We start from the raw sequence: 24,746 nt of genomic DNA, 5'->3' as shown, positions 1-24,746 counted from the left end.
TGTACAATCAACTCACAAGGGTAGTAAAAACAAGCTTTCAAGAATAACTCCAGAAGTTGGTAAACTGATGTAAACTAAGATACAGTATGACACACAATGAACAATGGATAAACTCAATGTTTGGTCCAATCTGAATCTCTTTAGTTGACCAGACGCCTAACTTTAAAGATGGTGGTGTGGAATCATAACCACATGTACATTTGTTTTCAGTCCACCAGCTCCCAGAGGCATCCATGACGCCCCAAGTCACACTCCAGACCCTACTTTCTGGCCCGCGACAAAATGTGCGAGTACCTATGGTCTAAGAGAAAATTATTTCTACACCAAAAAATCTTGAACGATTGATTTAGAAAAATGAGCATCACCACTCCCCTACATAAAGGTGTGCACATGCTCAAAGTGCTACACAAAACATATCAGATACTGGGACTCCTCAGGCCAGAGCGTATGGAGACTCTTTCTCTATTGTGGTTCCTTTTTGCAAGGCTTTGGAGAGATACATAAAAAGAACAATACAGGGAGTATTAGTATCAGAAATGCCTTCCCTTTGTTCCTAATTACAATCTCCACAAACAATTGATAATCCTTGTGGAAATCCTTTATCCAATCTTTAAAAAAATAAAGAACTTTTCAAGTCGATCCAATCTGACCTCTTCATCTTGGGAAGGATGTGGAGGAAAAAGGAATACAAGTAATTTAACAATCAGAGACATGGAAAGGTGACACTACCACTACTCAAATAAAATGAGAATGCCTAAAGATTACAAAGTTACCAGCCGCCATACTGAGAATCCAGAAAACTCTTTCAAAAGTCAACAAGCATTGGAAATGCAATAGGTCTCGCAGTAGTAAAGTTTGAGCTATAGGTGTTATTTATTTATTTTTGTATTTATGTGTTGTTTTTTCTAAATAGCTAAATTAATAGCTTTCTTCTTTACAAAGCCAATAGTTATAATTTTTGTAAATGTGACACCTCTAGCATTTGTAAAGCAACATGTTTTGTATTAACGGGACTTATATGTGACCTATATGTGTTGATATAAAAAAAATCAATGGCTTTAAAAAACAATTAATAATTAATACGTGGATTTAATTTTATATTGCCAATAGCGTAAAGTTTATTAAATGATGCTGTGGTTGCGCTGAGTGAGGGTGAGTGAGGGTGAGTGAGGGTGAGGGAGTGTGAGTGAGGGTGAGGGGTTGAGGGTGAGTGAGGGTGGGTGAGGGGTTGAGGGTGAGTGAGGGTGAGTGAGGGTGAGTGAGGGGGAGTGAGGGGGAGTGAGGGGGAGTGAGGGGGAGTGAGGGGGAGTGAGGGGGAGTGAGGGTGAGTGAGGGTGAGTGAGGGTGAGGGGTTGAGGGTGAGTGAGGGTCAGGGTGGGTGAGTGAGGGTGAGGGGTTGAGGGTGAGTGAGGGTGAGGGGTTGAGGGTGAGTGAGGGTGAGGGTGGGTGAGGGATTGAGGGTGAGGGGTTGAGGGTGAGGGTGAGTGAGGGTGAGGGGTTGAGGGTGAGTGAGGATGAGGTGTTGAGGGTGGATGAGGTGTTGAGGGTGGGTGAGGGTGAGTGAGGGTGAGGGGTTGAGGGTGAGTGAGGATGAGTGAGAGTGAGGGGTTGAGGGTGAGGGGTTGAGGGTGAGTGAGGGTGAGGGTGAGGGGTTGAGGGTGAGGGTGAGTGAGGGTGAGGGGTTGAGGGTGAGTGAGGGTGAGTGAGGGTGAGGGGTTCAGTACAACCATCTTGTTAGCTAACAAAGTACTCCTAATATGACGGATAATTACGTTGCATCAGGGAGCACTGTGTGTTGTTAGGAGGGCATTGCTGTGGGGAGGGGGGAGGAGAAATGCGACATGGCGGGGAGGGGGCGGAGCGGGGGAGAGGGTGTTAAGCAGCAGGGTACAGAAAAAGGTTTGCCAGGTGTTGCGATGTATTTAGTTGGTTGGCGAAGGGGGTGTTGTGGATTTTTCCTGCTTTTTTTAGCCGAGCTGCTGCAGATGTTGTGAAGACATTTGGCAATGTAAACAGCTGAGCTGAATGGCCGGGAATGAGTGGGCGGTCGAGGAGGCCGCTGCCTATTTGGTTAATGTTGGAGAAGGCTGAGAACAGCATGCTCGGGAACCAAAGGGCGGTGCAACCTGACGACTGGCCATGCCTGGGTCATGTGATACGACACCAGCAAAGCTGAATGGGGCGCAGGCAGGGGAGGGGGCGGAGAGGGGAGAGGTGCGACACGGCAGGCAGGCAGGGGAGGAGAGTAGGAGGAGGAGGGGGCATTCCAAATTGTAAAATATGCCCCTTCTAACAAGTATTCCCCTTGACTCTGTAGCATAAGCGGCAACTTCGGAACAGATCGAAAAAGGCGGCGCCCCACCGACCGAAAGCTCGGCGCTCAGTATGTTTGTGACACAAATAACGTAAGTGCATGATATTAGAACGAACTGCTCAAAACAGTTAACACTAACGTAGAAAACATGTCCCGTTAATACCAAATCCCTTTTACCCACGCAGCACAAACGGTGATCTTCAAATAGACTATAGAGGTGGCGCCCTATTTTAGGAAAAACCCGATGCTTCCCGTCAACTGACATTAAGTAAGTGCACGCCATTCAGGCGGTCTGCCGACGACCTTTACCTGCAGAATCCACAGCCTTTTAACTAAACAAGCCTTTCACCGTAACACGGCGGGCAGGGGAGGGGGCGGAGAGGGGAGAGGTGCGACACGGCAGGCAGGCAGGGGAGGAGAGTAGGAGGAGGAGGGGGGAGGAGAGTAGGGGAGGCACGGCCTAGCGGCCGTGCAATCAAGTAGTGAGGGGGCGGAGCTGGGGGAGGCTGTGAGAGAGAGTAGGCAAGGCTAGCGGCAGGCAGGCAGGGGAGGAGAGGAGGAGGGGGGAGGAGAGTAGGGGAGGCACGGCCTAGCGGCCGTGCAATCAAGTAGTGAGGGGGCGGAGCTGGGGGAGGCTGTGAGAGAGAGTAGGCAAGGCAGGCGGCTGGGGGCATGTGCACGCGCATTTAAGCTCAATGCGCATGCGCATTGAGCTTAAATTTCTCGTGCACTGCAAGGAATCGCCACGATTCCTTGCAGTGTGGATAAAGAGCGGATAAGTGCCAATACTCTCGCCTTGCTCGATGCGCATGCGCATCGACAGGCGAGACCTAAAAACTTCGGTTTAAACAATGATGCAATTAGCCAGTAAACATGTGATAATCAAATTGAGATTTCACGAGGCATCACAAAATGAGTAAGACGAAACTTATGATTCCATCATTTTGATAACATTATCTCCGAGCACAATTTAAACAGCTGACTTGATAAATACAGAATCAAATACTTTTCTTTTTTTAAATCTGTTTATTGCTTTTATATTTCATACATGTAAATAGCCAAACAACGTTTGCGATGAATGGCGATTATCAACATTCAGATTCCAATTGCAATCATCCCACTCTTTTTCAATTCGGTACACCACATCTTGTATTAGGCAACTGGATGAGCAGTTGCTACAGATCTTTCCACAATAGGTAACTATAGTCACATTAACAAGTCTTTCCCGAAGAACAACTTAACTCCACAATTATTGGGGTTGTCTTTCTTTACATTAGATACTGTACACTGGTATACAGGCTTGGGGTTTAGAGGTTCTGCGTCCATAGTGTTCGTGCTAGGGCCTTTCTCCTGTGATGAATTAGGTTCTGGGTTTTCAAAGGCCCCTAGGATGCCTCCCAGGTATCGGTGCTAGGGCACTTCTACAGTTTCTATTTTCTTCTTGCTTTAAAGCTGTATTTTCGCTCTGTACCCAGTGAGATACATCTCTCTTCCATCTCACAATGTGGCGCCTTGTCCCCTTCCGGTGCATAGCTATACACCTGTTCCGTAGTGTTATTGCCAGTGTCAGAAATCTGCAGATTGCTCTTCCTTTTTAGGGCTCGGACTCCTCCCCACTGTAAGTGGGGGAGGAGTTTCGAGATCCTAATGTTATAAGAAAAAAAAAGAAGAAGTATCCTTAGGGCCTTGGCGAGAGGAATTCCACACATTCCTTAGCGTGTTCTGTCATCTGGCCAGTGATTCGTCTTCGTTGTGTTGTCGTTTTAATAGGCTTGAAGTGATAGGGTAAATGTAGTTTTGTTCCGCCATTTTGGGCATATTTCGTTCGTGCTCGCGCAAAGAAGTACATTAATTATAATTAGGAGCTGTCAGGGTGCCTCCGTAAGTGAATCCAGATGGCCGGGCGCGTTCACCATTCAGCAGCGCTCAGCGCGCAGCTGCTCCATGCCAGGCCGTGAAAGGGCTTCATTAGTTCAAGAACAAGAGTCTGACGTTCTGTCATGGGCTGTTCTTTTAATCTCAGTTTCATCCACAGATTTATTCGCGTGTGTTTTAAAGAGGCTGAAGGGAAATCCGCCCAGCAGACCGGGAATTCGGCTCCAGTGTTTTACTTCTCTGCAGTGGCTGCTGCAGCCCCTCTGCCTTGTTTATAGCACTGCATTCCGAATATGCAAATGCGCTATTCAGCAGACAGTTTTTATGGCTGAATTTCTGTAGCAACACAGGGGATGCGCGTTTACTGGGCCAGGTTAGCAGTGCATTCCGCAGATAAAATCCGGGTTTCCAACAGCCTGAAGGATCTGCCTTGCAATACTTTTCGTCAAGCGGGCTTAGTTTTTGCACGGGAAGTGACTTGTTCCATCATCCCAATGCTTCCATCAATGCAGAGACCCTTGCACTGTGGCTCAAGGCTATCTGAGGAGGCGCATGGCAGCCAAACGGTACAACGCCACATCTTAGTAGCTATGGTGCTGTTCCGCTCTTACCCGTTCAAGCACAGCAGCTGCAACTTGATGTCCGGTGTTGCGTAACTTCTTTGTAAATCTAGGCTACACTGTATAAAGATTAAAGAACTGTTCTATGTGCGGCGTGCGGCCGACGGATGACGTAAGACTGAGACCGCTGTTTGCTGATCATAGGTTAGCGTGCATGGTGAAGACGACTTCGGATTTCAACGGTCGGAGTTGTAAGAGCTGGGGCCAAACATGGCTCGGAGATGGGAGAGTGCACAGCTTGTTTGCAGAGCGCTTTTGGACCCGTGACAAGAATGTGCCGAGCTCTGCGACTGCAGCATTGCAGCGATGTGTGTATATCTCCACAGTCGGCGTTGCCGCCTCCTCCAGCTGTTCTGCATCTCCACAGCTGGGAGTGTTCGGAGTTTCTCTGAATACTTTCTGCAGTGCGTCTTGGCTCAGGGAACCAGAAATAGAAGGGCACACGGCAGCTCAGTTCCGGAATGCATAACAGTGCTCACGGTACGGGTATGCCCTGTCCTTTCTTCAACCCTGCCAAAGATGTGCCTGGAGGGCAGGCATCGGGTAACAATGAACTGTGTGGAACGCTTCGGCACGTGGGCGGTGAAAACGGGCAGGACCGCTTCGGCCACACAGTCTCGATATTATAGCAGATCATTAGCTGAGCTCGTGCTTTCAGAGGAGATTAGAAGTCGGAAAAACTGACATTTATCACACTGTGCTCCTATTATTCATGAATATTCGATAACATTCTGACATTCATGACACGTGCCAACACACTCACCACCACACTCACTCCCCAGGCTCACCCCCACAGACTCACCACCACACACTCACCAGCACACAGAAAACAACACACACAACAACACACCCCCAGCCGTCAATGAAAGCTTTCAGCATGCACAAACACCAACAACCATCATCCATCTGTGCACGCTTTTACCAAGCACACACCCACCAGCCGTCAGTGCACCCTTCCACCAGGCACACACACCTCCAGCCGGCAGTGCACTTTTCCACCAAGCAATCGCAGTATGGTACACTTTACTTTTAAACATATTCATATAAAGCACAGCATGCCACCATTGGTAAAATTACAATTCAACCAAGATACTTCCACTACACACCACATGCACACACTCCATAACACATGGCAAAAAGACATTGGCATTTACAATGCCATTAGCTCAAACTCAAATAAATCCGAGCCCGATTGCATTTCTAATGCTTGTTCTGTGTGTGTATGCCTCAGTAAACAAATCTCTGGGTTGCAGAAAACTGCCCTTGTCTGTGCCTTGCTTAAGGGTTCCATTGCCTCATTCCAGAATTTGACTACTGCCTCTTATCCCCAAACCATGTGCATAAAGTCAGCTTCAGCGAGTTTACACCTCTGGCAGTTGTGTCTGGTTCTGGTGGCTATTCGTGCGAGTTCTTGGGTGTTAAATATGTTGTATGCAGATAATTTAACTGTGTATATTGGAGCCTCACATTCCTTTGATGTCTTCTTCACACTTCCCAGCGCCCTCCCCAATTGCTTATCTGCGAGTTCTTTTAGGACACTCGCTTTCCACTTAACTCGCGGGGTGCGTGGGGTTTGTACACCTGTGTTGCAGTGTCTAATAAAACCAAACACAGAATCAATTATAAGGATGCTAGATATCCCTTTACTGACCTATACCAGGATTTGACCTGCATGCTGCTTGCTACACCCACATCCACTGCCTCGAAAGGACTGGGGTGCAAATTGAACTGGCTAGGAAGGCTATCTCTTTCTGTACGCCAGCCCTCTGGAATAACCTCTAAACGTTCTGGATTGATGCAGATACTGGTTTGCAGGGATAGACAGTCTGAAAGAGTGCTCCACACAGCTCTCGTGGCCTTAAAGAGCTCCAACACAGTCAACTTTCCCACTGTAAAGGCAAGACCCATCAATGGGTATATCTGCGAGGGTAGCCTGTACATTGCCAGAGAATTCTCTGGAATGCATCCACGTGTGTCGACACTAATACCTTCTGCTCTTCCCAGGCAATCAATAGTACTCAGACCTGTGCAGATAACATGTTTTGCTGCATTCTATCCAGCATGAATCACCTGAGGAGCCGCTGGAAAGTAGTTAGGACCCTCCTTTTGGTCAACAGGCGCCAGTCTGAAGTCTGGCCACCTTCGTACTCCCAGTCTGGTAAGAACAATGCTTCGTCCAAGTAGACATCAAAGAATCAATGAGATAATTTTTAAAGGAAAGCAATGGTTCAAAAGAAGCAGGCCCGGGTGTAAGATCTCTGTAAGGACATATGGTTTGGTCTCAACTGAGAGTAGCAGTAATTCTAGTGCCTCAGCTGCACTCAGGACCACTGCAAATGAGGCAATTTCCTGAGATGAGTTTTTGTAATATCATTTGTTGAGTACAAGACAAGGTCAGGTCGAGGTCCAGCATTAGCACAAGGTCGTCTTCTGGTACTATTAACACTGGCATAGAAGGTGGCAGGGGCTTATGGGTCAGAGTAGAAGTATCCACCAGAGTCAACATGGGCCCAGTAACTGGCCACAGGGTGGCAGACTGCACCAGGGTTGGTTCAGTTGACCGGAACCCGAATGTAGATCCCAGCAGGTCTGTGGCACTCAAAGGAACACCAGAGGGGACTGGATATGAACTGCAAATCTGCGGTAGGAGCTCCCTAAAGGCCTTGCTCTGGTCATTTTTGGACGACAGTCCGGGAAATATGGAGCAGGTTGGAAGCAGCTGAGGAATCTGTTCAGTGGCCAGAGATCTTGAAGAGGTAAACCATCGAGATACCTGTGCGCATCCACTTCAGATTCAAATTATAGGGATGGTGTGGAGTCCCACTCTGCTTTTGATGCTTGCACTTGGATTTAAATTTAGCGGAGGACTAGGTGCAAACTGAGCAGCCGCAAAAAACAACCTCAGACCAGGTCCGCAACTTGGATCAGAACTTGCATGATGCCAGGACACAACTTACTGTATTCATACAGCTTCGCCTCCCGGTCCTGGATCAGAGCACACATATGCAACGTAATTCGTACCCTGAGACGAGACCGTGACCAGCATCTGCTTCTTATAGTCATAGTTTGGCTTGAAACTTGGTGTTTTCGTTGGGCACAATGTTCCCTAGAACACTAGTGAAATCAATTAGAAGTTGTGTGAAAAACCGAAAAAGTAAGAGGGACGCTCCTGATCCACGCTGTGAAGCAGAGAAAGAAAGAAGTGAAATCTGCGTTCAGAGGTGGCATTTAGATGGGTGTTTGTTCTGTCACTTACGTGGCGGTGTGGAGTCAGCGGAGAACGTATGACACCAAGTAGTGGAGTACAGGAGCACTGTTTGGAGAATCTATTTCTGGATCCAGTCTGGCGACTGGGGAATATTGTGAGGCAAGGAATCTATAGTTAGCAGTATTCTTCAATATAATAAACGTGTAACTTAAGCTGGGCCCTCACACTCGCTTATACATTTTGCCTATCATGGAGATCTCCTGCTTTGACTCTGACAGCAATATTCTAATATTGTTTTATTCATTTTAGATTGTTTTTAATGTCTTTCTTTTTACTCTGTGAACTTTGTGCAGTAGAAATACTGCAAAATAAAGATAATTGAATGACTGCAAATCACAATATGGTGCTTTGTCCTGTGGCATATTACCATAATCTTTCAGAAACTGTGTCAAACAGAGTTGACAGCCAAACCGTTTAACAGAAAAAACACTGGGTTTCCCTCTTGATGCTGAAAGGGCAAAGGCAGAAAGGAAGCCAAGGGACAATAAGCAGCACACAAGCACCACAGTAAGGCCTTACAGCTGACAAGGAAAGCAGAGGGATGTAATGATCAAACACGGTGTTATTACAGCATTCACTTAAATACCTGGGTGGGGCAAGAGGAAGGAAAAGAATGCACAAGGACTCTCACAGAACCATCATGTACACAGTCATTGTGGCTTTCTTGAAAGGGATTTTTAGAGAAAGTTTTGAATTGTTCATTATTGATAATGTTTGTGGTGAAAAACACTCCAAAACGGGACATTTTACATTTCTGAAACACGAACTCTGGACATTTGATTTGTTATTAAGTAGTCACAATATGTATACATTTGCTTTTTAACACAGACTCTGGCTTAGTCCTTGATGCCCAGCCTAGCTCGGCAACTCCTTTGTGGTTGCATAAGGCATTCTGAAGATGCAAAGTTTCTCAAGATTGTCTGTCCCCTTGTACTTCGTTATAGCATTGCCTAGGGCAGGGGCTCCTCCCCCTGCTATGAAGCAGCCACCCATCACACCCCCTACCTGAAAGCGTTCTTTGATAGCCTCTTCCACCAAAGCACGTGCAGGCAGCCAGGAGTCATGATAGTAGTGTAACCGGTCCTGGAACTCAGATCCCACCAGCTCCATCGCCTTCCGGAACCCAGCCTAAGCAAAAGAGAGACCGACCAAAGCATGAACATGCGCCACCGGGATTCGAAATTCACTCATCTCAATGTGCACGACACACCTACCCCTCCGCCAATATAAATTAAGAAGAATCCTTAAGTCAGCTACAACAGCAGCTGAATGGAGACCTGAGATACTGGCTGAAGAGGCAGTCAAGACAAATTCACAAGCATTCAAACGGAGACGTGTTCTGTAATCAAAACTGATGCACTGCTTTAAAAGTGGTTTCTTGGCTGTTCTGGTCCGGCTGGTTGGGTTGGTGATAGAAAGTTCAGAGAATTCTTCCTGGGTTCCGTCGCCACGTGCTCTAAAGGGGATCTGGATCCTGGTTTCAGAGATAGCTTCCTGGGTTTACTCTACAACTTTTACATCACAGCTCAAGAAGTGATTTCAGAGAGAACTCAATAATTCTCAGTATGATAGGAGTGTGCGGACCCAGCAGCTTTTAGAAGTGGCACCGGGTGTACGGTCGCCGAGTGTCACAGTAGGGCTGATTAAGTGGGCTCAAGAGTTAACTCCATGGGCTCTGTTTCTGACATTATGAGGGCCATGAAGCCGGTTTGAACTCCTCGGGCTCTGCCTCAACAGGTTATTGATGGCATTATTGGACGAATAGAGACTGATCAAGAGGTACTCAAGAGTAAGAAGCAATGGCTACAATTTCGCTCTGTGGGGATGTTCCTCTGCTTTGTTGAGGAGTCCAACTGTTTGGTTTGGCAAAGTGCAGTATGTAAGTGCGCTCAAAAACTTGCTAGTTAGGGTGGAGACATAAAGAAACAAGCATTGGCAAAGCCAATCGGTGTCGCCAAAGCAAGAGTTATTGGGTTGCCAATGTGTTTTAGCAATGTTGTACATAGCTGTTCAGCATGGCTAAAAGTTAATGGAGTAGTGGAGAGTGCTTTGGAGTGGAGTGGCGCAGAACGGAGTGGAGTAGATTGGCAAAGAGAAGAGTAGACTGGTAAAGAGAAGAGTAGACTGGCAAAGAGAAGAGTAGACTGGCAAAGAGAAGAGTAGACTGGCAAAGAGAAGAGTAGACTGGCAAAGAGAAGAGTAGACTGGCAAAGAGTGTTGTGGAGTAGAGCCCAGTGTGAACCAGAGTCGTAGAGTGAAGTAGCATAGAGCAGAGTGGCCTAGATTTAAGTGGCATAGAGCGGAGTGGTGTATCTATACTACTATAATAAAGGAAGAACTTTCAGCCTTTGAGGCGGGTAAACTCGGGAACCACAGCGCCAATCCACACACCGGATACACCGTTGGAATCGTCAGGGTGTGTAGATGGTTACAGGCTATATAAGTTAAAAAAAAAAAACGTTATTTAAAAGATTTACAGTAAAAAAAAAAGTAGTCCCTCCGAAGTAGCGCCGGCCGCGACGTGCGTGCTCACGTCAGGAGTGCGGGGAGGAGCGGCGTCCAGGAGCGCGACGAGGAGCGGCGGACATGGCGCGGGGGAGGAGCGGTGATGTGAGGAGCAGCGGACAGGCCAGCGGCGGGGCGAGCAGCGGACAGGCGGGAGGAGCGGCAGCTGAGGTAAGGGGACCCATGTCGGGGCAGGCAGGGGACGGGCTGGGCGGGGGCCCGGGCTGCAGGAGAAAAGAGAATGATCCCGTGTTTTTATGGTGAAACAGAAATCCTTAACACACCTCTAGGCCAAAAAGATTAGCTATGATGTAAGCTTTCCCAGCCAATGTACACTCTGTAGAACGGATTGGTCAGCTGTACACCTCTGCAAACAAGGACAGACATATTTAAAGCAGTATATCAGCAGCGGACAGGCGGGAGGAGCGGCGGATGAGGTAAGGGGACCCATGTCGGGCAGGCGGGGGTCGGGCCGGGCGGGGGCCGGGCTGCTGGACAATGTCGGGGAGGGCGGGGGAGCCTGTTGCTCCAGGACAACGTCGGGACGGGCTGCTAGTAGTAGCATAAAATGTCAGAGTGGAGTAAAGTGGAGGGGCATACAGTGGAGGGGAGTACAGTAGAGTAAATTGTTGTGGAGTGGCAGGAGAGAGTGGCGTTGCATAGTGTGTTAGCACACAGCCATTACAGACAACATTTTCAATTGAAATTCCCATTACATTTACACACAGTTTTACTGATAAAACTATACAGCAGACAAATGATAAAGTGTATAAATGGCATCATCGAGTGTACTGATCGTATATGTTTCCACCACACTTCCGCATTACAAAAATATTGATCTTAGTCTTTGAACACACAGCAAATGTGACAAGATGAGAACAAAATTAAAAGGCCTGTTAACAGAACGCAAGGATTCGTGGCAGAATAAAAGGAACGTTCGTGGACAAGCATTGCTCCACTGGAAGAAGGCAAGCTGGACAGCCTAAAACAAATAAAGCCAGCAAATAGAAACCCAGTAAATGCGAGTTCCAAACAACAAAGACAATGGCTGTGCTGTTTGGCAGACTTCAAACTAAAAACACCTGGAGAAACTGCTTCCTGTTCAGAAGTTTCTGCCAGTGGTTAAGAATACACTAAGGCAAAGCTCGGAACATTGTTCCTCTGCCCTCCTCTCCTGGTTCAGTTACTAGGTAACAGGGTACACTAGATAGGTTTCTAATAAGAAATCCATGGTGTGGTGCTGCATAGCATTTCTGAAACTCTACAATCGGTGATAACCACATTTGTAAACTTGATGCAATCCCCACGCCAGGATATTAAGCCGGATCCATTTGCACAGGGCGGTGCAGCACAGGGCAGGGTCGTCTCAGCGGGCATAGAGACCCTGAAGATGTTATGTAATTAGGATATCGGAGGCCGGGTAGTTCTGGCTGAACATTTGCTTAGTGAATACCTCTAGTTAAACTATGTTTTCACAACAGCATTGCCACCAAGTAAACCACATATCAGCACTCTTCTTGCCTTAAGAGTGCCCGTGCTACAGTTGTGGACCACTATTGCGAATACCTGACCTACTCATGCAGTAATCCAAGGTTTCCTTTTTCAGCGGAGTATTTCCTGCACCAGCAGAATACTGTTGTTTTTTGGCTGTTTCTCTGTGCCAGCGGGCACTCAGTGTTTGAAATTCCCTGCAGCACTTACTCCTATGCCACCTATTGAATAGTTAATTCTTGATTTTGGTTCCTTCATCTCTTAGCCCGTGTGATTAGTTATACCAACGTGTGACTGCTATAAACACATTGGTTTCTCTCGTTTGTCTGCTATGTCCCTGCAGGTTTCTAGGATCCAGCACGGAGAGTTGGTGCAAGTCCAAAGTTGGCATTTCAACACGCCCTCGCATCTGCGGACAGTCCGTCCTACCACACTTATGGCACATTAATAATAAACTTCCTTTGAGTTATTTTAAGTTTTTGTTGATAACTCCACAGTGCTGGGTATTCGTCAGCTATGCAAAAACAACAGCTATGATCAGGTCCACTGGAATTATGCGAAAGGGTTTATTAAATCATGTGACAAGAAAAGGCAAATTAGGCTGTGTAATGCGGCAAATCTTCTGATAGTACTACTTTATTAATTTGGCATTCTTATACTTGTTAACACAGTCCAGGCATAGGTTGTACCTCGTTTAAACACACAAACATAATAAGCAACAGAAAGGTGCCAAGTCAACCTTTGCAAAGGGCCTTCCACTGCGCAGCAACATGTGTAATTACATTTTCAGTAACCTTTGAATCATTTGAGCTAGAAATTATTTATTTTTATTAAATCTGCAAATTATGCAGTAGATGTTGGATTATGTGGCAAATGCAGCAGATCCATAATATATGGAAAAATGCTGAAGCTGCACAATCACGTAATTCCAGTGGCCCTGCAGACTTCCCAGGGTCTGTCAAGCATAATGCTGGGAAGGCGAAGGGGAGCTGTATCTGCGCCTCCTCGTTTTTTAGGTCTCGCCTAACCGAGCACTTATGCTGTTGCTACGAGGGGTATTGTACAAAGGGGTTAGAGCCCGCCATTACTTAGCCTTTGCTGTTCGAATGGTCATGCTTTTTAGCTACCTCCTAATTGGCAATCATATGCTTCACATCACTTCCTTTTGTTTCGCTGGATCATGGACCAAGTACTAATTGATCTAATTTGAGTTGTGTCCTTCCGCTGACCTTCTGCAGCTGTACTGTGATTCAGGGTCTTTTTTTAAAATTTTTTTTTTACTTTTCTGTCCATCATTTCCACTTCCATGCTACACCTTTGGGTTGCTTTTAACTTCCGTCCTACAGCTTTGTTGGTTATTGCCTTAAACTTTTTGGAATTTCCTTTTACTGCACCAAACAAATGGTAAGGAATTAAAGCAGTCAGTGTGATTCCATATGTTTGTATGCTGCGTCTCCTCTCTGTACATTAAAAGTATGTGTCTGTTTAAAGCATACATGAGTCTGAAACCGGACTCCCATACTCTTTCTAGACAAGCAGTCCACTTGCATGCTTCAGCCCAGGCTTCCACTAAGCAACAAACATTTTGGACACATTTGTGCCTTTTCAAACACAAAGGATGTGTCTGTTTAAAGCACTTCAGCTCTGCGCAGTGCTGCAACTACTCCATTTCTCCTTAAAACCCTCATTCTCATATGTATTCCACCAAAAGTGCTTTCATTCACCCTATATTCATACGCACTTAAGTGCAAGGGATGTAGCCTAACAGCCACACCTACACTACACTCTACTCCACCCAAATCTAACCCACTCCAATCTACCCCATTCCACCCCAAACTACCCCACTCCACCTCAGTCTATACCCATCTACGCCACCCCAATCTACCCTACCCCACTCTATCCCAATCTAACCCATCCCATTCTATCCCAATCTACTCCACCACCTTTTATCCCAATCTACCTCACTTCATCCCAATTTACCCCACTCCACTCCAAACTACACCACTCCATTCTACCCAGGCCCACCCCAATCTATCTCACTTCACTCTACCTCAATCCGTTCCACTCCACTCCAAACTATGCCACCCCACTCCAAGCAACCCCTCTCCAATCCAATTTAGTCCACGCCAATCGACCCCACTCCCCTCTAGCCCAATCGACCCTACTCCGCTCTAACCCAATCGACCCTACTCCGCTCTAACCCAATCGACCCTACTCCACTCTAACCCAATCAACCCCACTCCACTCTAACCCAATCAACCCCACTCCACTCTAACCCACTACCTTTTAGACTAGCAGAACAGCAGCCACACTGGTGTACAACACAGTGAAAAAACATTGCCAAAGCCAACATCTCAAGCATAGGCAAGACCCACTGGCTTTGCCAAAGCTTGTTACTGAAATATCTGTTTAAAGACCATCAACCTCACTGGGCGCTTCAAGTCAGAGAAGACACAAGAAACATTTCCTGGAATAAACTTTGCTGCTGCTGTCAGAGTACAGAAATGTTATAAAGCCATTTAGATGCCCTGTGGGTTTTTATAACCGGCTTTCAAATGGAACTCACGGCAGCTGGAATTACATCTCTGCTAAACCTGCCTTTCACTTAATGTCTACTAACCTCTCCCTGCTCGCTGAGGCCCTTGCAGCTCTGATCGAATGGTGGTTTTAAAATAACATGAGTCAGACATCTGAAATTTCAGATTCTAAGAGAAGCAGGGCATCAAACAGAATAAAGCCTTAGGAAAAGATTACAACGAAAGAATTGGAAGAGCTGAAGAAAGCTTACAAAAAAGAATGGAGAGGTAGGAGAGAGGGTATGAAAATCAAAAGAGTGGAAGATAAGAAAAGAGGAGGAAATAGTAGAAGTGGATACAGAGAATCCGGAGTCTCTGTACTTTGGAGTACCCAGGGAGATAGAAGGCCGGACGTGCATCCTAAACGAAGGAGACTACTCGTTAAACACAATGAGGAGGAAAATGCACAGGAAGCACCCATGCTGCTTGGTTCTGGTAGCCCAGTCTTGACTGCTGCCGAAGAAGAAAATGCATGTAACCTCGCAAAAAGTAATGTTTTTTTCAAATTACTTACGGTTGATTTGTCTGTACCATGAAATTCATTTTCTACTTTAATAAAGACAAACTGGGCGAGAATGAAGTCGCACGGCTATGAAAGATGTGTCCCTCTGCCCTCGTTCAGTTTGGTCTGTCCTGTGATAGGCCACAGGGGACTCAATCTGCGAGGCTGGATACGTCCACAACAGTTCCAACTGGGACATTATTTCAAGTTTGGACCCTAAACAGTAACCTCAGTCCTAACTGGCACAATCTGTGCCGCTGGTTCCATAGGTGCCTGCACCAAGTGAACATTTTAAGAGTGAACCGCCATTTTCAAAATACGGTGCATTTAGGATGTGTTGCTGTGGTGGATGTATTCAAAGGTGGTTCAACACCAGTAGTCTGTGTGTGAAAGGAACTTCCAAACTTAGACTGTGTGGTGGCCGCTGGTCCCTGTTAGTACTGTAAAGTGTCTCCTAGACTTTATGAACAGGACTGTCTGAACCCTAAATCTTTATGTTGTGCGCTGGAGCTGGGGTTCATTTAAGGGAGGGGGTTTCAGGATGACTTGGACTTTGGATAATTTTATTTATCACCTTCCTGGGCTAAAATCTAGAGCTACCTTGCCCCACAGATGCTGAGAAACAAAGGCAGAAGGAAAACTTATATACAACACTCCTCTCGACGCCTCTATATTATTGAGAACACGTATTAAACCAAGTCTGTACCATGCAAAGCTTACTGTGCCTGCAGAGGACACCCAAATCTTTCCTCGCAAGGTAGATTGGCTGCAGGGCCGCCGGTTATTTGTATCACAACAGATTAACACAACTGCTATATTCATTTTTGAGGCCTTATTTAGTATAAGTGTGGCTCTGAATTAGCCCAGCAGAGGGGTAGTTTAGGCTGATGTGAAGCTTTTGGTTTTCTTGATAATTTTCAACTACTTTCAGTACTTACCTTTAAAAAAAAGCTATATTTTCTACAAGGATACTGGTATAACTTAATATTGAGTTTATGGAGCATAACTACTAGTGTGAACCAGTAGTGAGGGCAACGAATAGTTTCTTACCTGTCGGTGTAGTTTTGCAGCTTGAAGATCTTTCTGGATTCACTATGCTGTGCATATTCCGCAATCTGGTGGTTGGGTCCGGAATCGTAGTCTTTTTTCTCTTTTGTCGTAGCCCAGGTGGGCGTCGACGTCCCACCATTTGGTGTCCTTTCGGTGACGTCGGCGTGCTTCCGGCGGAAGCTACCACCCTTGGGCGCCATCTTCGGATTCTTTTTTTCTGTCTCTTTTCCTTGTATGTCTTTGTAGTGAATCCATGGCTATGTATGTTAATCGTTTTTTCAACGTTATTGTTTCCACGTATTTTGTAATTGTTCCAACTTGCTTTCTTTTCCATGTTTTTCCACCCTCTTTTCCAGCCTCATCTTTCTGGCGGAGGCGGGTGGGTTCGCTAGTGAATCCAGAAAGATCTTCAAGCTGCAAAACTACACCGACAGGTAAGAAACTATTCGTTTTGCAGCGTGAATCTTTCTGGATTCACTATGCTGTGCATAGATTTTGTAGCGGTTTTCGTTACTTTTGTGGCGGTTGGGTGGAAGATGAGCGTTGGTTGCTAAAAATATGTTGAAGCACTTTTTGTCCTACTTGTGCTTCCTTGTTCATCTGTACATCCACGCAGTAGTGCTTCGTGAAAGTGTGTACTGAAGCCCATGTTGCCGCCAGGCATATATCCTGAATCGGTGTGTTGGCCAGGAAGGCAATTGTTGCTCCTTTCTTCCTGGTGTAGTGGGCTCGTGCCCCTCCTGTTAGCTCCTGGCCAGCTTGCTTGTGGCAGAACTGAATTGTCTGTGCGATCCATCGGGCTATGGTGTTTTTCGTAACTGGTTTGCCCATGTAACTGTTAGCGAAGGACACGAAGAACTGTTTCGTCTTCCTGTGGTCCTTCGTTCTTTCAATGTAGTGCATCACAGCCCTTCTTGCGTCTAGGGTGTGGAGCGACCTCTCCGCGCTTGTAGTGGGGTTTTGGAAGAAGCTAGGGATCTGAATACTCTGATTCATGTGGAACCTTGACACCACCTTTGGCATGAAGTGTGGGTCAGTTCTCATCACGACCCTGTCACTGTGTATCTGGATGTAGGGTTCCTGCAGTGCGAGTGCCTGCAGTTCGCTCACCCTTCGTAGTGAGGTGATCGCCACCAGGAAGGCCGCCTTCATTGTCAACATTTGCAGTGATGCTTTGTGGATGGGTTCGAAGGGTGCTTTCATGAGCTCCGTCAGTACCACGTTTAAGTTCCAGGCCGGTGGCGGTATTCTCTTTGGCGGTGCTATTCTTTTAGCCCCTTCCAGGAATCTTTTCACGACTTGAGATGTGAAGAAGCTTCTCCCTGTTTCTCATCTTGTGTATGCCACAATCGCTGCTAGGTGCACTCTCAGTGAGGATGAGCTTAGCTTTGCCTTGATTAGGTGTGTGAGGTACCTTAGCACCGTGGACTCCTTGGTCAGTCTCCTTTGGAGTTGTTTCTTGCAACACCATTGAGTGAATCTTTTCCACTTTTCCCCATAGCACTTGCGTGTGCTGGGCCTTCTTGCCTCTCGCAGCACCCGCAGGGTGCTCTCTGGTAGTTTCAGGTGTGCAAATTCTAAGTCCTCAGGAGCCAGGCTGAGAGGTTGAGGCTCTCTGGTTCTGGGTGTAGGATTCCTCCGTTTTCCATGGAGAGTAGGTCTCTTCTTTTTGAGAACTTGTGGGGAGGCCCCTGCGCCATCTCCATTATCTGAGAATACCACGTCTGTCTGGCCCATTGTGGTGCCACAAGGATGAGCGTCATGTTGCTCTTCATGCATTTGTTGAGCACCCTGGGGATCAGTGATATCGGGGGAAAAGCGTAGGCAAATGTTTTTGACCAGCTTATCCATAGGGCATTCCCCTGGGACCGTGCCTCTGGTTGCCTGGATGCAAAGTATTGGCATTTTGCATTCCGGTGTGTTGCAAATAGGTCTATTGCTGGGGTGCCCCACTTCCTGAATAGACTCTGTTTCCTAACTGTTGAGTTCCCACTCGTGGGATGCTGAAGTCTGCCTGCTGAGCCAATCCGCTTCCACATTGTCCTTCCCTGGCAGGTGTATGGCTAGCAGGTCTATTTTTAGTGGTATGGCCCATTTCCAGATCTCTTGTGCCAAGTTTGACAGCGGGAACGATTGAGTTCCCCCCTGTTTGTTTATGTAAAACATCGTTGTGGTGTTGTCTGTTTGTATTAGCACCTTCCGGTTGTGTTGGTGTTTCTGAAAGGCCTTGAGGGCTAGCAACACAGTTTTCAGTTCCAGGTAGTTGATGTGCCTGACTGCATCTGTAGGGCTCCACAGACCCCTCACTCTGAGCCTGCTCATGTGAGCGCCCCACCCTTTCTGGGATGCGTCTGTGGTGATGGTCACTGTTGGGTCCGGTGGTGTTAGAGGTTTCCCTTCTGTTATTCTCTCCTTGGTCCACCACCTTATCTCTTCCTGCACCCTGTGCGTTACAACCACTAGATCCTCCCAACTTCCTGTAGCTTGTGACCATTGTTGTTGCAGCCACTCTTGGAGTGGTCTCATTTGTAGGCGTGCATTGGGAACCAGGTGGATGCATGATGCCATCATCCCCAAGATCTTGCTCACAGTCCTCACTGTCAGAGATCGCCCCTTCTGGTAGTGACGTTTCTCCCTCAGTAGGCTGAGCAGTCTCTTTTCGCTCGGTAAGACTCTGCATTGTATGGTGTCGATCTGGGCTCCCAGGAAGATCTTCACCTGCTCTGGTTCCATCGAGCTTTTGCCCCAGTGTATGGAGAAACCCAGGTTTGCTAGCATTCCTGTCACCTGTTCTGCATGCTCTTTGCATGTCCTGTAGCAGTTTGCCTTCACCAGCCAGTCGTCGAGGTAGGGGTACACGTGTATTCCCTTTCTCCTTAGGGGTGCGGCCACTGCCGCAAGGCATTTGGTGAACACCCTTGGTGCGGACTTTAGGCCGAAAGCTAGGGTCGTGAATTGGTAGTGATCCTTGTTTACTGTGAACCTTAGCATGTGCTTGTGCTGCTTGTTCATGGGGATGTGCAGGTATGCATCTTTGAGGTCTATGGTAGACAAGAAGTCCCCTGCTTTTATCTGAGGAATGACCTCTTGTAGGAACGTCATTTTGAATTTTTGCGTTTTGACGTATTTGTTCAGGAACCGTAGATCCAGGATGGGTCTTAGGCTTTCGTCCACCTTTGGCACTAGGAAGTAGTTTGAGTACACTCCCATGTTCCGTTCTTTGAAGGGGACCCGTTCTATGGCCGCTTTGAGGAGGAGTTCTTGGGCTTCCTCTTGCAGTAGTTGCAGCTCTCTTCCTGAGTGCTGTCTTTTCTTTGGTTTTCTGTTTGGTGGCCTTTTTTCCAACTCTATGCAGTACCCGAACTGCATTATATTGAGTATCCACTTGTCTGTTGTTATTTTTCTCCACTCCTGGAGAAAAAATCTCAATCTTCCTCCTACCGGAGTTGCATGTTCCTTTGTGTCTTGTCCGTGTAGCCCTCTCCTCTTTGTTTTCCCGTGCTCCTCCCCCGGAGGGTGTGGGTGGTAGAGCACCTTCTCTCGTGTGAAGTCACTTAGAGGGGGGCTGTTCGCCGCCTCTTCTTCTCTGGCCCCGTCCATTTCCTCTCGATCGAAAGGACTGGCCCCTGCCTTGGTAGTTCCAGTTTTGCCTCTGCTGCCCCTGGTGGCCTTGGCTGTCACTCTGTTGCCCCTGGTGGAAAGTCTGGTGAGAATCTCCTCGCTGGCTTCCACCTCTGCCATTCGGCCTCCGCGACGGAGTGCCCCTTCTCATCCCTCTGAACTGCAGGGCTCCCATGGACCTTGCCGTCTCGTTGTCCTTCTTCAGATGGGTGAGCTTATCATCAACTGGGGCTCCGAACAAGGTTTCACCGCTGAAGGGTGTGTTCAGGATGTTGTTCTGGACTTCAGCCTTGAATCCTGAGATCCTGAGCCATGCTTGCCTTCTTTCAGTGATGCCTATAGCCATCAGTCTGCTGGATGTTTCTGCCCCGTCCAAGGCGGTCTTCAGGCATGAGTTGGCAATGCTCTTCCCTTCCTCTACCAGGTGTGCTCCTCTGTCACGGTATTGTTCCGGGAGGTGCTTGAGCAACTGTCCCATCTCCTCCCAGTGCTGGTATTGATGCCTATTCAGGAGGGCGTTGGAATTTGCCATCCGCCAGTGCGTTGCAGCGTTCCTCTCAATCTTCCTGCCCGTTAGGTCCATCCTCCTGCTTTCTTTGTCAGGTGGGGGTCGGGACGTTGTTGGGACGTTTGCCCTTTTCCTGGCCGTTGCAGCGATGATAGAATCCGCTGTGACGGAACCCTTGATGTAAGCTGGGTCTTCGGAGGAGAATTTGTACTTCTTCTCGGTCCTCGGCGTTACAGATCTGCATGTAGCCGGGTCCTTGAAGGCCTCCTTCCCCTGGGCCGTGATACTCTTGAGCATGGGCAGGAACTGGCTCCTTGTCTGTATGGGGAGCAGTGTCTCGAGTAGGAAGTCTGCTTTTGGCTTCTCCTCTTCCAGCTTAATTCCATAAGCTGTTGCCGCCTTTCTTACCACCTCATTGTATGCCCCAATGTCATCCGGTGGCGAAGGCCTCAAGGGGTATGATTCTACCGCCTCCTCTGGGTTTTCGGCCTCGATGTCCTGCCATTCCTGGTCTTGGGCCGTCGAGGAACCTGAACCGTAGCTGGACTGCTGTTCCCCGTTATCCCCCTCTGTGTAGTAGAGGTCCTCCTCCTCTTCGTGTTCCGAAGGTTCCGGAGTTTTCGGCGGCTCTTCGATGTCGAACTCTTCAATCTCCTGTACCTCAGCGACGGTCGGTGCCGGCTTCGGGGGGGATCTTGTAACTTTTCATTTTTTCGTCAAAGTCCTTCTTTCTCTGAAGGATGTTCTCCATTTCGGCCTCGAGCCTTCTCTTTTTTCTCTGCATTTCTGCGGCCTGTTCGTCATCGAGCGTTTCGGCCGCCCTTTTCGGCGTCGTCGTCGAAGCTTTCTTCGGCTCTTTTTCTTTCGACGTCGAAGTCGAAGGCCCTTTTTCGGGGGCTTGCTTCGATGACCTTTGCTTTTCGCTGGTCTTCTGCCTCCGGGAGTCCTTCTCGGAGGATCCACTTGGCTCTTTTTCGGAGGATGCAGCTTCGGTCGTCGATTTGCTCGGCGCCGGTGCTCCTTTCGAGGCTCTGTGCTCAGACTTTCGAGAGTCTGCCTCAGGTTTTCGAGGCCCTGTGGGAGTTTTCGGGGTCGTAGACTCTCCTACCTCATCAGGCGTGCTCTTATCGGTCTCAACGACCGTGAAGTAATCTGGTCCTTCGGCGATGTTGTCCTCATCGTCGGTGGAGAGGCCAAGTTCATAGAGCGTCGGGGCTTGGCCCTTGCCCTGCATCGTGTGGTGAGCCGTCCTCTGTCCTTCTCGAATTCGGAGTGTCTTCGGCTTGAAGACGGAGCAGGCTTTGCAGTCTCTGCTTTCGTGGTCGATTGGCAGGCAGAGGTTGCAGACTGGGTGCTGGTCCTTCTGTGCGAACTTGTGGTGGCAGTTCTTGCAGAATTTGAACGGCGTCTTGTACATCCCTGCGCTCAGGGGGCCCCCTGTGTGCGCATTCCTTCAAGGAGGTCGAAGATTTCGAAGTTCTCTCCTTTCTTCGTCGTCTCCTCACTAAAGGTCCTCTTTTGTCGATGTTCATAGGTCTTCACCTGTGAATTTCTGCTGTATTTTCTTCTTTCCTACTCCAAAACTTCTGGAGCTTCACGCGACGATCCAGACCCAACGGCGGAAAAAAGAATCTGAAGATGGCGCCCAAGGGTGGTAGCTTCCGCCGGAAGCACGCCGACGTCACCGAAAGGACACCAAATGGTGGGACGTCGACGCCCACCTGGGCTACGACAAAAAAAAAAAAAAAAGACTACGATTCCGGACCCAACCACCAGATTGCGGAATATGCACAGCATAGTGAATCCAGAAAGATTCACGCTGCAAAAGACCCTTTATCGCTTCCTGTAAAAAAAAGTTTGTGAAGGACATAAGTTGGTTATAAAATTGGGAGTTCACCAGAAACCAAAGCGCTTTAATATCAGAGGAAAACCCCATTATCTGACATTCACACTCAAAAGATACAGCAAAAAAACTCACCCTGGGAGGCTTAGAGATTCTTACACCGCAAACTAGAATACTTAACACCAGAGGAGCAGCCACAAAATCCTTTGAACATTGATTTGGGACTTGCTCCCGGTAAAACTTCACCATTTTTTCCATAAAGGACTAATAAGAAACTTCCCTCTATGAAAGCATGCTGCCCTTAGGATTCTCTCGAGGCCCAGTTTCCATCAGTTCAGGCTGTCGGTCACTGATGTTCACCATAATATTTCTTGTCTTACATATTTGGTTTGGACAGATCTTTAGATTTAAGAACTTTAACATCAGTCTCACTTAACCTGATCTTGTAGTATCCAACTGCCTGGGACTGAAGGAGAGTTGGTGATTTTAGATCAGACGAACCACACAGGAACGGTTCTCCATAAGAAACTGGTCTCATTAAGATATGTCAAGGGAAATGCCCATGAGTAGGCATGATTGGTATAGGAAGCTGGCAACATATGGCTCGATAATAACTCCTTTGGTAGTGAAAAGAAAACTCATTTTCAAATATCGCGCAATCTGTACAAGAAATTAATGAGCACATTGGTCATGATCGGGGACTGATCATCTACCTTTGTCAGTTCCAAGCCCCAAACCCTAGTTATGATCACCTTACGCCATTGGTTTTAAGTACTGAACCCTAGGTACTCCCTACGCCTTATTAGCATATATTCTACAGCATGTTGTCACTAAATAGATCTCTAAGAATTTACAATCCTGCAAAGGAAGAAACAGCGGAGACAATGGTCCAGATGTTCAGAGCTAACTTGTCGAGATGTTAGGTGACACTGACGGCTGTGAAGCACAAGTTAAAAGACTCATGGATTATGTCAATGGGCACATGTGTGAAGGTTGTATAATTAGCATCAAACCCCTTAGCTGATAAGCAAGGAGATCCAGCTACAACCAGTAGTGATGATGCCATAGAGAAGGTGTTTAATGTTGAAGGTCACAGGGCCAAAAAATATATTTTCATCATGGTTAAGTCACAAGGAGTTTACTGGGAAGGCTGTTCCACCACTAAAGAATGTTACGGCTAACCCTTTTACTCCGCACCCCCCCCATAGGAAACATTGTAATCTTCAGTAATGTAATCCCCTTTCCGACACATTAAAAATGTCTAGAAGGGAGGTCCATGGCAGAACAAACATATGTAAGACTCTTTGCCCAAAGAAACAATTTATCTCTGCAAGTCTCCCAGCTCTTTATAATTTTTCCCCTGCTGGAAAATTCCCTGTATGCAACTTTTCATCAAATGAACAAGAAAGAAACAGAAAATGCAATATTCACATAAATCCTCAAGATGAACATTGTTCTTTCTGAAAGACTTGTAATGTTCCAAAAGACTTGTTTCTTGACTTTGGACATGGTTAAAAACAAGGGCCTCTTTGAAAAAGAAGAATCTATCACATTTACACATACCCCGAATCATGCTGAATATCAACACCACTTTTACTTGGGAAAAACTGAATTGGCATAACAGCTTAGTGCAGTTTAAATATACATTTTCACCTTCATCTTTGAAAAAGCTTTATATTAAAAAGTAAAGGACTATAAAATGACACGCGGCAAAATAATCTGGCACAATAATATGGTCCATATACTTTTTCTGATAGTATGCAACCGAAATAATGAGTTGTATAAGCAGCTAAAGCACGTATTTTCAGCTGTAGGTCATGCAACAGAAGAAAAAGCATTGAATACCAGTCTGAAAAAAATTGAATTGAACTGTTCAATTGACCTTTTTATGAGGAATTTTCCAATAGTAGAAAAAGGCCTCTCCATTTGTTTTTCTATAAAGTTAAATCCATTCATTCTTCCATCACTCCCCTTTCCATTTTCGCTTGCTGTTGCTCTCTTCCCTCTGTTCCTTTGATTAGGGTGGGGTATTCAGCATTGGCATTAAAATTACATTGAAAATATGTTCCGACCCAGCATTTGTGATGGGGTCCAATATTTGACTTCCTTTGAAAATTGTTTTTTTTCTTTTTTTTGCACATTGATGTATTTTTGTTTTTGGAGTTTTCTTTCTATTATTTTTAATGTAACCACATTTCAACTAATTTGTTTTTCCTCTTTGGATTATTTGGGTTTCTATTTTTCTATGAATTTACATACTACAACGTTTACATATTACTACCATATTCACGCACTAATCATTATTAGCTTGAACCAGGAGAATACATCAGAAACATGTGTCTCCAAGAAAGATTAAATGTTCTTCTGATGTTTTCTATGAGGGTTCTCAAAGCTATGCTGGGGCAACCAAGCTCTCTGTATTACAAGAAGTTCAAGTGAAAGGGTAGGAGAGAGCGCACTCTTTTTGTCTTACGCCTTTAAAAAGTTTTGTTCCGAATAATGTTCTTACCAATCATTGACGCACCACCCCATTTATCCTTCTTAGTCTGATTTCAACAGTGACATCTTATTGG

At 46.8% G+C, this 24,746-nt stretch overlaps 1 protein-coding gene across 1 annotated transcript in view; it reads right to left on the bottom strand.

Moving 5' to 3' along the window:
* MYG1 (MYG1 exonuclease) overlaps window positions 1-24,746 on the bottom strand; it is a 151,220-nt gene that overhangs the window by 19,392 nt on the left and 107,082 nt on the right. Inside the window, exon 5 of the mRNA XM_078687613.1 lies at window positions 9,083-9,205. Within this exon, the coding sequence (XP_078543739.1) occupies window positions 9,083-9,205 (123 nt within the window). The remainder of the gene's footprint in view (window positions 1-9,082; window positions 9,206-24,746) is intronic.

Source organism: Lissotriton helveticus, chromosome 1_1 (genome assembly GCF_964261635.1).
Source record: "Lissotriton helveticus chromosome 1_1, aLisHel1.1, whole genome shotgun sequence".
NCBI classification, from domain to species: domain Eukaryota; kingdom Metazoa; phylum Chordata; class Amphibia; order Caudata; family Salamandridae; genus Lissotriton; species Lissotriton helveticus.
Note: the sequence above shows the minus strand (reverse complement) of the source record. Positions and strands in the feature narration are given on the sequence as shown.